Genomic DNA, 13,404 nt, shown 5'->3' on the forward strand with positions numbered 1-13,404 from the left:
CTGAGCAGCAACCCCCAAACCCCCAGCTATTTGTATTTCAGCTGAGAAAGCATCTCACAAAGTTGCTATGTTGGTCAGCTTTTTATCACTGTGATAAATACTGAGAAAATCAACTTACAGGAGAAAAGATTTCTTTTGTCTGACAGTTGTAGATGTTTCAGTCCATGGTTGGCTGGTTTCATTGCTTTGGGCATGAGATGAGGCAACACGTCGTGGTGGAAGGGCATGTTGGAGGAAAGTTCACCTTGTGGCAGCCAGGAAGTGAGGTGTAAGGAGAGAAAGGGGCCAGGAACAAAATATACTCTTCCAGGGAACATCTCTATTTACCTGCTTTCTCCAATTAGGCCTGACCTACTCAAGTTTCTATGACCTACTAATAATACCATAAGCTATGAACCTATCAATGCATTAATCCACTGATTAAGTCAGAGCCATCATGATCAAATCACTTCCCAAGAGCCCCACCTCTGAACACTCTGGCATCGGAGACTAAGACTTCAACATATGAGCCTTTAGGGGAACACTCCAGATCCAAACTATAATAGTTATTCAGGCTGGCCTCAAATTTGGAATCCTCCTGCCTCAGCCTTCTGAGTAGCTGGAATTATAGGCATGTGCCACTGCATCCAGCAACAGGTTAGTCTTTTTTAAAAATTTCAAATGCTTTTACACATATTACTTCCCAATGACTTTATATACTTATCTATATAGATGTAGATGTGTTATTAAAGACTGAAGCATATTTACTCAAAATATAATTATACAGGGGAAAAAAACAAGATTTGTCTGTTTTCTCATATTACATAACTAGCAGAGGAATTCTATTCCATGTGGTCATTCAGCCCAACAGTGAGAAAGGAGAATCAGACTTGAAGAAAGCACACCCTATGTCTCATATCCCAGTTCGGGCAGTGACAGACTTCACTTCTGTCTTCACTTGCATTCATCCATGGCCTCACTTATCTGAAAGGCAGGGTGGAAAATGGAGTCTAGGTAGACAGGTAATATGCCCACCTTTGATTATTTTACTGATTATTTTACTATGAACTAGATATAGATAAATAGATTGATTTAGGTTCCAGTTCAGGTTTAGATTTAGATATGTTCTATTATTTTTCTTAACATTGAAGAGGTGGAGCTTTATAAAGATTACACAATTTTCCCAGTTTTGCACCTAGTAAGTGGTAAATTGGGGGACTCAAATTTAGCCCTTCTGATATTCGGTGGGATTAGACTTATAAGAGCTTTGAATGCCTGCAATAACATGGAAGGATTCTGAGAAACAAATGATACAATCCAATCCAGTGATATTTTTTTAAAAATTATGAGCAGCACAAAGAATGTAATGTAGAAAGAGGAAATGAAGGGGTGCAATCGAGAAACACCAGGCCAAATTCAACAATGGCTTAACCAAAAATGGTGGGGATCCAAAGAAGAAACACACTAGAGCAAATTCTCAACAGTCAAGTTTCTGGTTTTCCTGTTACTTCTCCAGCACCTCCGTCTCAGTGTTTTTTGCTGATTCTTCCATTGCTACCAAATCTCCAAACATTAGAGAACATCAGGTTCAGTTATGAATGCTCTTGTATATCCACTGTGTCCCCCCACACTTTCTCACCTAGTTCTTTAGCTTTAAATATTATATCTTTATCAATTCTATATTGCTATTATAAGTCCGCATAACAAACCACCCCAACACAAAGGCTTTAAACAAACAACACTTATTTAGTTTGTGACTCTGAAGGCTGGCTGAATGGACCTGCTGGTCTTGATTGGACACAAACACCACTGTGGACATCAAGTTGGCTATAAGGTTATCTTGGATGGTCTTAGCTGTGATGACTGAGGCAACTTAGCTGTACTTCATGTATCTTCTTCATTCAGCAGGCTAGCCTCATCATGCATTCATGGTTATAACTGAGGGCAGGAGCAAGCCAAGGCAATCACATAAGCATTTTAAAAGTTTCTGCTTGCATCAAGTAGATCCTCCAGATCATTAGTGGGAAAACAAGGCAAAGTTACAAGGCAAAGGACATAGATACCAGAAAATTTGGACTCATTTTTGTAATCCTCCACAGTATCTATATGCAAAAGCTTCCAAATTTATATTCTCAGGCCCTGAACTCTTTTTTGAGTTCTATGTCCAGTGGTTTAATAGACAATCTACTTGGATACCTCCAGGCATTTCCTCTGTCAGGCATATTTTAAATTGAATTTTGACTTTCCCCTTTCAGAACGAGCTCCTCTTCCAGTGTTCTCCTCAGCACTATATGAGGATGCCATCCACCCAGGTGCTCAAGCCAGAAACCTGAAACTAGGGGTCCTTGACACTTTTCTCTCCTTCACCTCAGATATAGTCCATCAAGTCCCATCAACACTACCTCCAAAATTAGCTCATAAGTTTTCTATCTCCATTGCAATTTCTCTAGTCCATATTGTTTTCATCTCTCTTCTGAACATCTAAAAACATCCCATTGGACTCATAAAATCTCATACCCTTAACACGTCCTGCACAGTTGTCTCTCTACCTCCACGTGCAGCCTCCTCCTATGCCACTTTTTTCTCATCTACTAAGTTCCAATCTAACTGGCTTTTGTTCCTTTAGTCAGATATGAATACTTTCTTACCTCAAGACTTTGGTCATGCTGTTCCCAACAGTACATACTGAGTGATAAGCATATGGACTCCAAAGCTGCTCTTATAGCTGTGTGAACCTAGGCAATCTACATAACCTCTTTGTGCCTAATTTCTGTATCTGAAAAATGAGCACAGAAATAGCACCTATGTCACAGATATTCTTAGAACTGAGTTAATGAGTACCACAGTATAGTTTCCAGAACACAGTAAGCACTATATGTGTTTATTAGATAAAGTAAGTTTTTGACTGGATACTTCCTACTCAGACAGGTATTTCTTTGTTTCTCCTTACTTCAAACACAATTCCTTATTCTTGTTTTCTAATATTTGTTTTTTACAAGTAGACTCTGAATTCCATGAAGGCAGACTATGTCTGCTTTGCTGACTACCGTATCCCTACATCTACAAATGCTTCACACGTGATGGATGTTAAATATTTGTTGAATGAATAATTACAAAGAGTTCAAGCTGGCAATTAAATTATTGTGGGTTTGTTTGAATTTAAATTCTCTCCTTTTCTAGGAACCCTGGGGAAAGAATCAGTTCTAAATTCATATCATCCAGATGAGGTTTGGTCTCTATGTTTCTATAGTTTCATACAAGAATGGGGATGGCTTATGGTTTTTTGTGGAAGTCTTCCTGTAAAAGGGAGATAGGGAACAGAAACTTGGAGCCTATACCAGGATGGCACATGAGTAGTGAACCAGCAACAATTACAGCAGATGGGGTCCACCAAATGTAATCAAATTAAAAAGCAGATATTAGAATGAGGCACGAATTTTTATCTATTAGTAGCAATTTGTCCTTTATAATAACCATAGAAAAGAAAAGAAAACAGACATAATTTATGCCAAAGAAATTTTTGGTGGCTCTTCTTACTTCATGGTCTGAATAAGTAGAAGTCTAACTCTACCAACAGTGAGACCCAGGTTATTCCACTTCTATCCACAGAAAAAGAAACCTCATCTTTCTGGTAACAGAAGAAAGGGAAACTCACCATATCTTATTATTTGTTCTTCAGACTGGAGTACCCCAGAGCTGGACCCCTTACCACCTGGATCCTTATATATTATTATATACTACATATATCTATTGCCAATACAAGTTGACTCATTTTTTGTCTATGTGATTGGAGTTTTAAATATATTAACTTGTTTAATCTCCCTAACCCGCTTTTATGTGGGTAGAATTAATTATCCAAAGTGACATTGAGTAGGTGGTGAAGCCAGATTAAGATCTGATTGTAAGGTCAGTACTCCACTAAAAGGGCCTGCGTTGCTGTCTAGGCCAGATATTTCTTAAAGCATAACCCCCACATCTCTGCATCAGAATTAATGGTAGTATTTGTTAAACATTCAAATTCACTGTCTTTATCCAAGACTCAAGAAATTAACAAGGGGATCGGTAATTTGTACTCTTTTTTTTTGGGGGGGGGGGGGGGGGGGGACCCCGCCGGTCGGGTACTCGACCACTGAGCCACAAGCCCTATTTTGTATATTATTCAATGAGAAGGTCTCGCTGAATTGCTCAGCGCCTCGCTTTTGCTGAGGCTGGCTTTGAACTCAAGATCCTTCTGCCTCCGAGCCGCTGGTATTACAGGCGTGCTCCACCGCCTGTAAAGTACCTATGGACGCAGAGGATTCTTATTTAGACTAAATAATGATGACCCATGCCTAGGCTGCTGGCGTGGCTGAAAGCCAATAGTAACTCTGTCTTGACAGACGTCAGTCCCCCTCAGCAACCTCTAACCAAACCAAACCTGTATCCCGAGCTACCGTTTCTGCAGAACACAAGTGAGCACGCGCAATTCTCAGCCCCAGGCCCGAGCGGGGCTCCCTAGGACCCCGCCCTTAGGAACCAGCCCATACCAAGGGGCGGAGCTCTCTTAAATCGCCTAATTCCGGCTTGTCCCGCGGCTGCCCAAAGCCCCGCCCCTTACCCGTGGACCAATCAAACGGCAGATTGCTGACGCTGGGGGCCAATGCACAGGGCTGTCTTTAATTCCTCCTTGCAGTTTGAAACTGTCAGGTTAGTACTAAGGTAGCAGCAGGGCTTGCTGTGGTTTCAGCGGCGACGCAGCAAGGAAACAAGAGTGAGGAATCGGTATTTGGTGGAGCGCCCAGAGGGTGGATAGTGGCGCCCCGAGGGCCCTGCATCACTGGCCGAGGTATGGTGGGAGATTTAAAGTTCCTCCACCCGGGAGACTCTGGGGGCATCTTCTCCGAGAGCGAACGATTGAGCGTTTTGTGCTCAGGGTCGAGATTTTTTTTCCCCTCCGAGGCTTTCGAGAAGAGAGGATTGGAGGGAAGGGTGGTAAAGTGTACTAGTTACTGTCGTCGTAGGTTCTGGTCATTTAAACAGTAGAGGCGGGGGATAACCAGATATAACGCTTTATTGTTTTAACGTAAGATTTAGACTAAAACGGGGCTGGATTGGAAGATGATGGAAGAAAGCTTATATCCCTTTGCTTACTTGCGACTGTTTTTTTTTTCCCTCCACTTCTAGTCCCTGCCCTGAAGAGGGGCTAGCGCACTCCCCCTCCTTGCAGCAGCTAGGATCGGTGAAGGGCACTGGGATCGTCACCTGCTGCCAGTTTGCACGTTTCTTCCTCTGCCGCTTTGAGGTTGCGTTTGAATTCCCGAATTCCTCTTTCCCTGTCAGCCGGGTAATTGCCAGGACGTTATATCCATGGCATTGAGAACCATGCAAAACTTTTTATCTTGTGGTTCCTGATACCTTATGTTAGGGAACACTGAAAACGTATTGGAATAGTGTATATCTGCCACCCATGAAAGCAATCTTAATTTTTCTGCTTTGTTTCTGAACCTAGAAACAGTATGGAAAATGTTACTGGTTGTCGGGGTTCAGATTAACTGACACACCTTGTTAGCATAAAGCAGGGTAGCTGGCAAACAGCAAATTTCCAAAAGTATAATCTTTTTTTTTTTTGTCTGCAGTATCTATATTTAAGAAACAGTTTTTGAGATTTGCCCATACTTACCAGCTCATTCGTTTTTTAAATGATTGGCATCAATCACATCACTCCCCCTTCCTGTTACTTACAGGATCTGGAAACAAATCCTAAAGGAAAATGTGAATGAAAATATAAATGAACCAACTTACCACAGTGGAAGAGTTAGTCAGTGAAGCAGCCATTCCTTGCTGCAGATATGTGCTCATTTGATCTCTCTAATTGGCTTAACTAAAGACAGTCATGGGGAGTTTTAGTTTACTTATCATTCAGAGTAATGCTGAATAAAATTGAAATTCCTTTCAGCAATCTAGTTGTAGCCTATGTTTCCATTCTGATATTGCACTTTTTAGTTCAATGTTTTTGTCTCATGTGTTTTTCAGCCCACTGTGATAGAGACCTGTTCAAATTTCCAACGAAATTATTTAAGCAAATGTCCCAGCAACTTTTTGATTGCCAAAATCAGGGCAGTGGTCATTTTTCTTTGGCATGTGACTGACTCTTCCCTTCTAGAAGTCTTTGTGACACTGCTCTCATAGTTCTGCTATTCTGACTTCCTTTTCAGTCTTCTTTCCTGACTCTTCCACTTTAAATATTAGCAACTATGGCTTTAACCCTCTTCTCATTCACAATAGTGCTCCTTAACTTTAGGGTTATGATCCCCTCTGAACACATACATACTGGAAGCTAAAGGTCCTTTTGATAGAGAAATACACAAGTGCATTTATGCTGAAAATGCAATTCAAATGTTTGATCCTCAGGATAAGAATTTTCTTGCACTACTTGTAATAGGTCATCTCACCCATTCCCATTTTTTTGGCAGATCCCGTTATGCTAATGATTCCTCAGACTGGATCGCCAACCTATACTTCCAGTAGAGGACTCCCACATTGCTTCACTTTACATTCTTATTGCCTTGTATTCACATTTTAGTCATCATAAATGGCAGTCCTTGGAGTCATGTACTTCATAGCCGGTATAGCCATATACAATTGTCCCTCAATATTAGTATGATAGATTGATTCCAAGAACCACCCCCATACATAGAGACAACTAAATCTGTAGATGCCCAATTCTCTTTTATAAATGGTAAAATGTACCATTGTATTTGCATATAACTTATGCATATCCTCCTGTATACTTTAAATTATCTCCAGACTACTTATAGTGCCTAATACAATGTAAGTGCTAGGTAAATAGTTGCCATGTTATATTTTTTAGGGAATGATAACAAGAAAAAAAATTTGTACACAGGGTGCAGTGGCACACATTTGTAATCCCAGTGACTTGGGAGGCTGAGGCAGGATAATAGCAAATTCAAAGCCAGCCTCAGTAACTTAGTGAGACCCTAAACAACTTAGCAAGACCCTGTCTCAAAATAAAAAAGGGTTGAGGACGTGGCTCTGGTTGATCACCCCTGGATTTAATCCCTGGTACCAAAAAAAAAAAAAAAAGTCTGTACTTAACATTTAGTATATTGCAATTTTTTAAAAATATATTTTGGGCCCATGGTTAGTTTGATTCACATATGTGGAACCCCCGGATGAAGAGAGGGCTGACTGTACTATGCACTTGCAGTTTTATCCCAGTATTTCAGAGGCAACCTGAAAGAGAGGAATTATTGATGGCTTCCAGGTTCTGGCTTGGGTACCTAAATGGAATTATAGTGCTACTACTAAGGTAAGAAATATAAGAAGACGAGCAGGTTGGGAGGAGGAACAATGAGTTTAATATCAGATATGCTAGGCAAGGAAAAATATTCAATCCCAACATAAGTGAGTTTATAGTACAGTCAAATACATGAAAGGTCAAAGAAAAATGCTTCAGAGATATCCCCAGTGGGGCCTGTTTAATAACTTCTCTAGAATAAAAATCCATCTTTTTAATATGACAAATCATTTTCTTCCATGATCTGACTGCTCCTTACCTTTTCATTTCATCCTTAGCCAAGCCCTCTTTGTACTCTTCACTTCAACCTTGCCAAACTTCTTGCTGTCCTTAGCATTTGTACCATGCCTCTTTGTCTTTGCTTATGCTGCTTTGGTGCCCAGAATATACTTTTTATCTTTGATCCATCTCTCAGGATGAGACCTACTCGTCTTTCAGTTCTCAATGCCTGGGCCATCTTTTTTATAAAATCTTTCCTTGGCTTCTTTCCCAATTCTTCACACTCATGTAATCCTACCCTTCTTTCTATCTCCTTCTTTCTATCTCCGTACTGTGTACCTCTGTTATTTTAGGGTCTAACAGCAAGTTTTTCATCTGTCATTTATATTATATAAATGTAAAAATGAATATATATGTGTATGTCTATGTATATATATTTTTGTGTGTGTATATATAGACATGCGTACATGTGTGTATGTATGTGTGTGTGTGTATATATATGCATATATGCACACCACGTCACAGATGGTTTACAATATAGGGACTTCATTTTACAGTTCCTCACCAATGTCTTAACATTAACTGGTGTTCACATAGTTTAAATAATCATTATTTGTCTTTTAAGGTATATTTATTTATTTGTTTTGGTTAGGAATTTCAATAATTTTTCTGTATGTGTATTTGAATCAGTTCTGTATAAGCTTGCTTTTCTTAATATAATATTCCCAAAAAGTAGGTTTCCCCAGAAGAGAATTTATGCAAATCGTTCATTTTCTGTTGGTTCAGTATCTCACAGGAAAGCACACAGGATTCAGGTTGTCACACACTGCTAAAGAACAGTGATCACAATCTATTATTCTCAACAGACCCCAATGGGAATTTCTCTAAAACACTTTTCTTTGACTTTTTGTGTATTTTACTACATATAAACATTATTTTTTCCTTGCCCAGTGATTTTTGTGTAAAAGTTCTCAATATATTAAATGAATACTTTCTTTAACACATAACATGGAGATTATTTGCAGGTAAGAATATATATTTAAAACCATTTTAATTTAAATGTCAAGGGAAAATACAAAAATTAGTTTCTACCATTTTATAGTATTTTTGCAGAATGTCATCAGATGAGGACAAATGCTCAGTTCCAGTTATACAAAATGACTCCGATCCAGGCAGTTCTGTCTCTGCAGATCTTCAGGTAGGAAGACATGTCATGACTTTTTTTATTTTAAACAAGTGATAATTTATGGGAAAACCAGGCATAAATTCTTCATTCATTTCATTTACAATGGAGTGTTTCAGATGACAATAATATAAACTTTGGGAATTACTTTAAGATTTTTGGGAGTTACTTCACATTGTTTTAACTTTTCAGAAAAATAGTCATGAACTCTTCAAACATTTTTTTGTACAAAGAATTCAACTAACAGAAAAGAAAAAAATATTTCCTGATATTTTTTCATACACTACTTGTGTTTTTTTTTAAATACCTTTATTTAATTTATTTATTTGTTTTTATGTTGTGCTGGGGATTGAACCCAGTGCCTCAACATGATAGACAAGCACTCTACCACTGGGCCACAACCCCGGCCCTACTACCTGTTTTGAAACTTTTACTTTTAATGCAAGTTGAGACAGTATGTAAGCCATCCAAAGTTCTGGAGCCTGAGATTCCCTTGTGTTCTACTTGTTCAGGTTCTATTCTTTGTTGCCACAACATTCAGCACAGTCTTTTGCACAGGCCCTGGACATTGACAGATAAGTTGACTATAGAAGGGGTAGAGTTTACATGAAATACTTTTTATTTCTTTTATTTCTGTTTCATCATCAAAAACACAGACTCAGATTTCTGTTATATTTTAAATGAGAGAATACCGACCTGGTATACTTTAAGTTTTATAGTTAACATCACTTAAAAGTGGAAAAGCTGCACATTGTGTTTGTATGTAAGTTCATTGATTGTGTATAATATGAGATAAATTTCAGAAAAATATTTTATTGAACAAATGGGTTTTTTAGTATATGAAATTATAGATATAGAAATTGGGAGGTACTGAAAAATATCTGAACATTTACTAGGATGAATTGGTCTACAATTGTGACATAAATATGTCATCTTGGCCTTCCCTTTTGGTGGTATCTTTCCCATGTAGTGCTGTCTTTTGAGGTGACAATGCATTTTTGCACCTTTCATCTTTACTTCATCCAAACTTCCTTCAGTTAAGAACTTAGTAATTCATTTATAGTAAAATACAAATATCCTATAAAGTCTTAAATTGTCATTTTTTTCTAGAGTCAAAGTTTTAAATTAAAGAATAAATATTGGGGTTGGGAATGTCACTCAGTGATAGAGCACTTTTACCTAGCACAGCAAGGCCCTGGTGGTTTTATCCCCAGATTATAGTTGGTCATTCAATCTGTAAATAAATCTCTAGAATGGAATTTGAGAAAGATAAAGGGAAGAGCCTCCTAGACCTACCAGAAATTATTTTGTATAGTTGGTTACCTGCTTATAATGTCAGTCCAACTGAGAGTATGTTTATTAGTAACCCTCAGCTTTTGATCCTACTGGTTGTTGGAATAAACTTGAAAACCTGAACATATTTCCTATGAATTCAGTGTTGTTATTTTGGATTCTAGTTCTAGAAAAACTTTAAAATATAAATATTAAAAAACCTTTAAAATATCACAAAATAAATACATACTTTTACATACATAGTAAATATGTAAAATCAAATATTTAATACAGAAATTCCTCATAAACTACTATTCCTCTTAAGGCGTTTTTGGTTACTGTCTATATTATGTGATGGCTTCATAAACCAGAAGATGGTAAATGCTGAGGCAATATCTGTGGTGCTTATTATATGCTGATAATTTCTCATAAGCACAACTCTGATCTGTGAGCAAGTTTCCCTAACTCAGATGGTTAAAGTATGGTTTGAACTGTATTTCAAGGTCATATCAGTGCAACCACTAGGGTTTGGGGATCATCCAAAATTAAAAGCTCTAGTTCTTACTCTAGGATTGTTATTTACCTTAAGACAGGTTATCTTTGACAATTTAGAAAAACAATGTTATTTATTCTAATCCTTAACTGAAAATACCCCACTTGTTGCACATCTACATATATGAAACTCAAAAATAGTTCTTTAAATAATTTATTTTTCAAATCTTTCTTCAAAATAAGTTAGAATTCATATGATCATTGAATATTACTGTTATATACCTATTTATCTCCCCTTTGAGTCTTAGTGATTATTGTGAGAACTTTGAAATATTATGTTTGGATTTCTTTTTCTTTTCCTTTTTTTTTTTTTTTTTTTTTTTTTTAACTTCTCTGTTCTAGGATAGAGGTCAGGCTAAAAGCCACAAATGAAAGCCACTGACTTCTACTTTCCCCTCCCTGCCTACTGTCTGTGAAATAATATTCAGTTAACTGAGCAGAGCTGATTTGGCTAATTGCCACCAGAGGGAAGAGACCCTAAATTTTTTTTTTTGTAGTTGCAGCTGGACAGCATGCCATTATTCTATTTGTTTTCTTTTCTTCATATATATAGGATCAAACCCAGTGCTCACACAAGCTAGACAAACACTCTGCCACTGAGCAGCCTCATCCCCTAAGAGCATTCTTATTAGTCAGCTTGGACCTCCATTAAAAATACAGTAGAGGGAGCTGAGGTTATGGCTCAGCGGTAAAGCACATGCGAGGTGCTGGGTTCTATCCTCAGCTCCACATAACAGTAAATAAATAAAATGAAGGTATTGTGTTCAACTACAACTAAAAAAAATATTAGAAACAATTTAATAGAGGGCTGGGGATATGGCTTAGTGGTAGACAACACTTGCTTGGCATATGTGAGGCCCTGGGTTTAATCCCTTGCCTGCAAAAAAAAAAAAAAGGTAGGTAGGTAGATAGATCTGGGGACTTAAACAACAGAAATTTATTTCTCCAGAGTTCTGGAGATAAAAGTGCCAGCTCAAGGTCCAGCCAGGTCAGTTTCTGGTGAGATCTCTCTTCTGGCTATCTTCTCACTCTGTCCTCACATGAACTTTCTTTGGTGCAGTAAGTGAACATGAGGGAGAGAACACAAGCTCTTTAATGTTTCTTCTCATAAGGACACTAACCCTATCAGATCAGGGTCCTAGCCTGTGACTTATTTAACCTTAATTTCTTCCTTAGAGTCCTCATCTCCAAATACAGCCCACTTAGTTTTAGAGCTTCAGCATGTGAATTTTGAAGGGACACATTCAGTCTATAACAGCTATACTTGTATATATTCTTAGCCAAAATTAAAGGCCTGTTTGAGAAGTATAAATTAGGGTTTGTTTTGTTTTTGTTTTTGTTTTTTGGCTGCTTTAACAACTAAATAAGAAATGTCTTGAATATCTTAAAGTTTGTTCCTCTTTCTCTTGTTGCTCTGCCATGCCCTCTAGGGTATTGATTGTGTTTGTATTGTGATTATGTTTGCTGGCTTACTACCACCCCTAGTCCATGGGAAGAGAGGAACAGAAAACAATCAGTTTCCTTTTTAAGGAATTCACCTACATCTGTACACATCATTTCCATTCAAATCCCAAGAGACCAGGTCTTTTCACCAAACCTAGCAGCAAGGGAGGCTAGGAAATGTAGCTGGGTGGCCGTTTGCCCAGGTCAAACCCTGGAACTTTATTAACTTAAAAGGAATAAAGGGGAAATGGACCACTAGCAGTTTCCACCATAGAGAGTATATACACTTGAGTCCTTTATGTTGTATTATTACTTTATTATATAAACTAATAAATATACATTACTTTATTATATAAACAATAAATATACATATATATACACAGGAACCAACAAATACCTGTGTATAACCCTAACTTATCAATCTCTTTGGGAACTTTATTTTAATAAGTAGAAAACATATGGCTCAAGAATTATATTTTTTAAATTTAAGGGTATTTAAATCCATTTAAAGAATGGTAATTACTTTTGTCAACATAAAAATTAGAGTTGTGCTGGGGGCTTATCCCTCCAACGTCTACTGTGGGGAGCTTGAGGGTATGGAGAAATCCCTCCGGAGACTATTTCAGATAACAGCGTCTGCTTCATTGCACAGCAAAAATAACTTTTATAGCAGGTATGTGCCAATTTACATATAACAGTCATGATAGGCCAGGGGTAATACATACGTATCATCTTATGGAAGCCAAAACACCCAAGAGGCCAGAAACTACTACATAGTCCAACCCCACACCAGCAGGGGAATAACTTATCAAATGAGCAAGGAAATTGTGCTTGCCAGTGTTCTGACAGCACTTTGTCCCAAAACATAGTGTTCTATGTTAGGACTTCCCTGCTGCACAATGAGCAAGATAAGCATTCCTCCATGAGGGTCCATGGTTAGGCCTGCAGCAGAGTTGTATGTTGATATTCTAAATGATTTTTTTCGTGTTAAGAGCCTTCTGCTTTAGTGCTAACCGTAAACTAAATACTGACTTTTATTTTCTATCAGAAAATGTCAATTTAAAACTCAGAAAAGTCTTTTTATTGTGATAAAGGGACATCACTAACAAAAAGGTGATTATAGTCACATGTGATGGCCTATATTTGTGATCCTAGCAACTCAGGAAGCTAACTCAGAAGGATTGCAAGTTAAAGGACAGCCCAGCCAACTTATAAGACCCTTTCTATAAAAAATAAAAAAGGGTTGTGGGTGTAGCTCAATGGTAGAGTTCCCCTGGGTTTAATCCTCAGTACAGGAAGGAAAAAAAGAAGTTGATTATAGCAATGTAAAGGGAATTCTGGCGATTAGATTTTCCTAAAGGTTCTCTTTAGAATGTCTCTGTTTCTCTTCTGCTGTTAAACTTACCTACCATACACTGTAAAAAAAAAAAAAAAAAAAAAAAAAAACCTTTTTTTTTTT

At 37.7% G+C, this 13,404-nt stretch overlaps 1 protein-coding gene across 1 annotated transcript in view; it reads left to right on the top strand.

Annotated features, from left to right (window-relative positions):
• Positions 1-4,625: 4,625 nt before the first annotated feature.
• Poc5 (POC5 centriolar protein) overlaps positions 4,626-13,404 on the top strand; it is a 41,572-nt gene continuing 32,793 nt past the window's right edge. The window contains exons 1-2 of the mRNA XM_048800108.1: positions 4,626-4,804; positions 8,598-8,731. Coding sequence (XP_048656065.1) covers positions 8,610-8,731 — 122 coding nt within the window. The 5' untranslated portion in view covers positions 4,626-4,804; positions 8,598-8,609. The remainder of the gene's footprint in view (positions 4,805-8,597; positions 8,732-13,404) is intronic.

The sequence above is a fragment of the Marmota marmota genome, unplaced genomic scaffold, assembly GCF_001458135.2.
Source record: "Marmota marmota marmota unplaced genomic scaffold, marMar, whole genome shotgun sequence".
In the NCBI taxonomy this organism is placed as follows: Eukaryota; Metazoa; Chordata; class Mammalia; order Rodentia; family Sciuridae; genus Marmota; species Marmota marmota.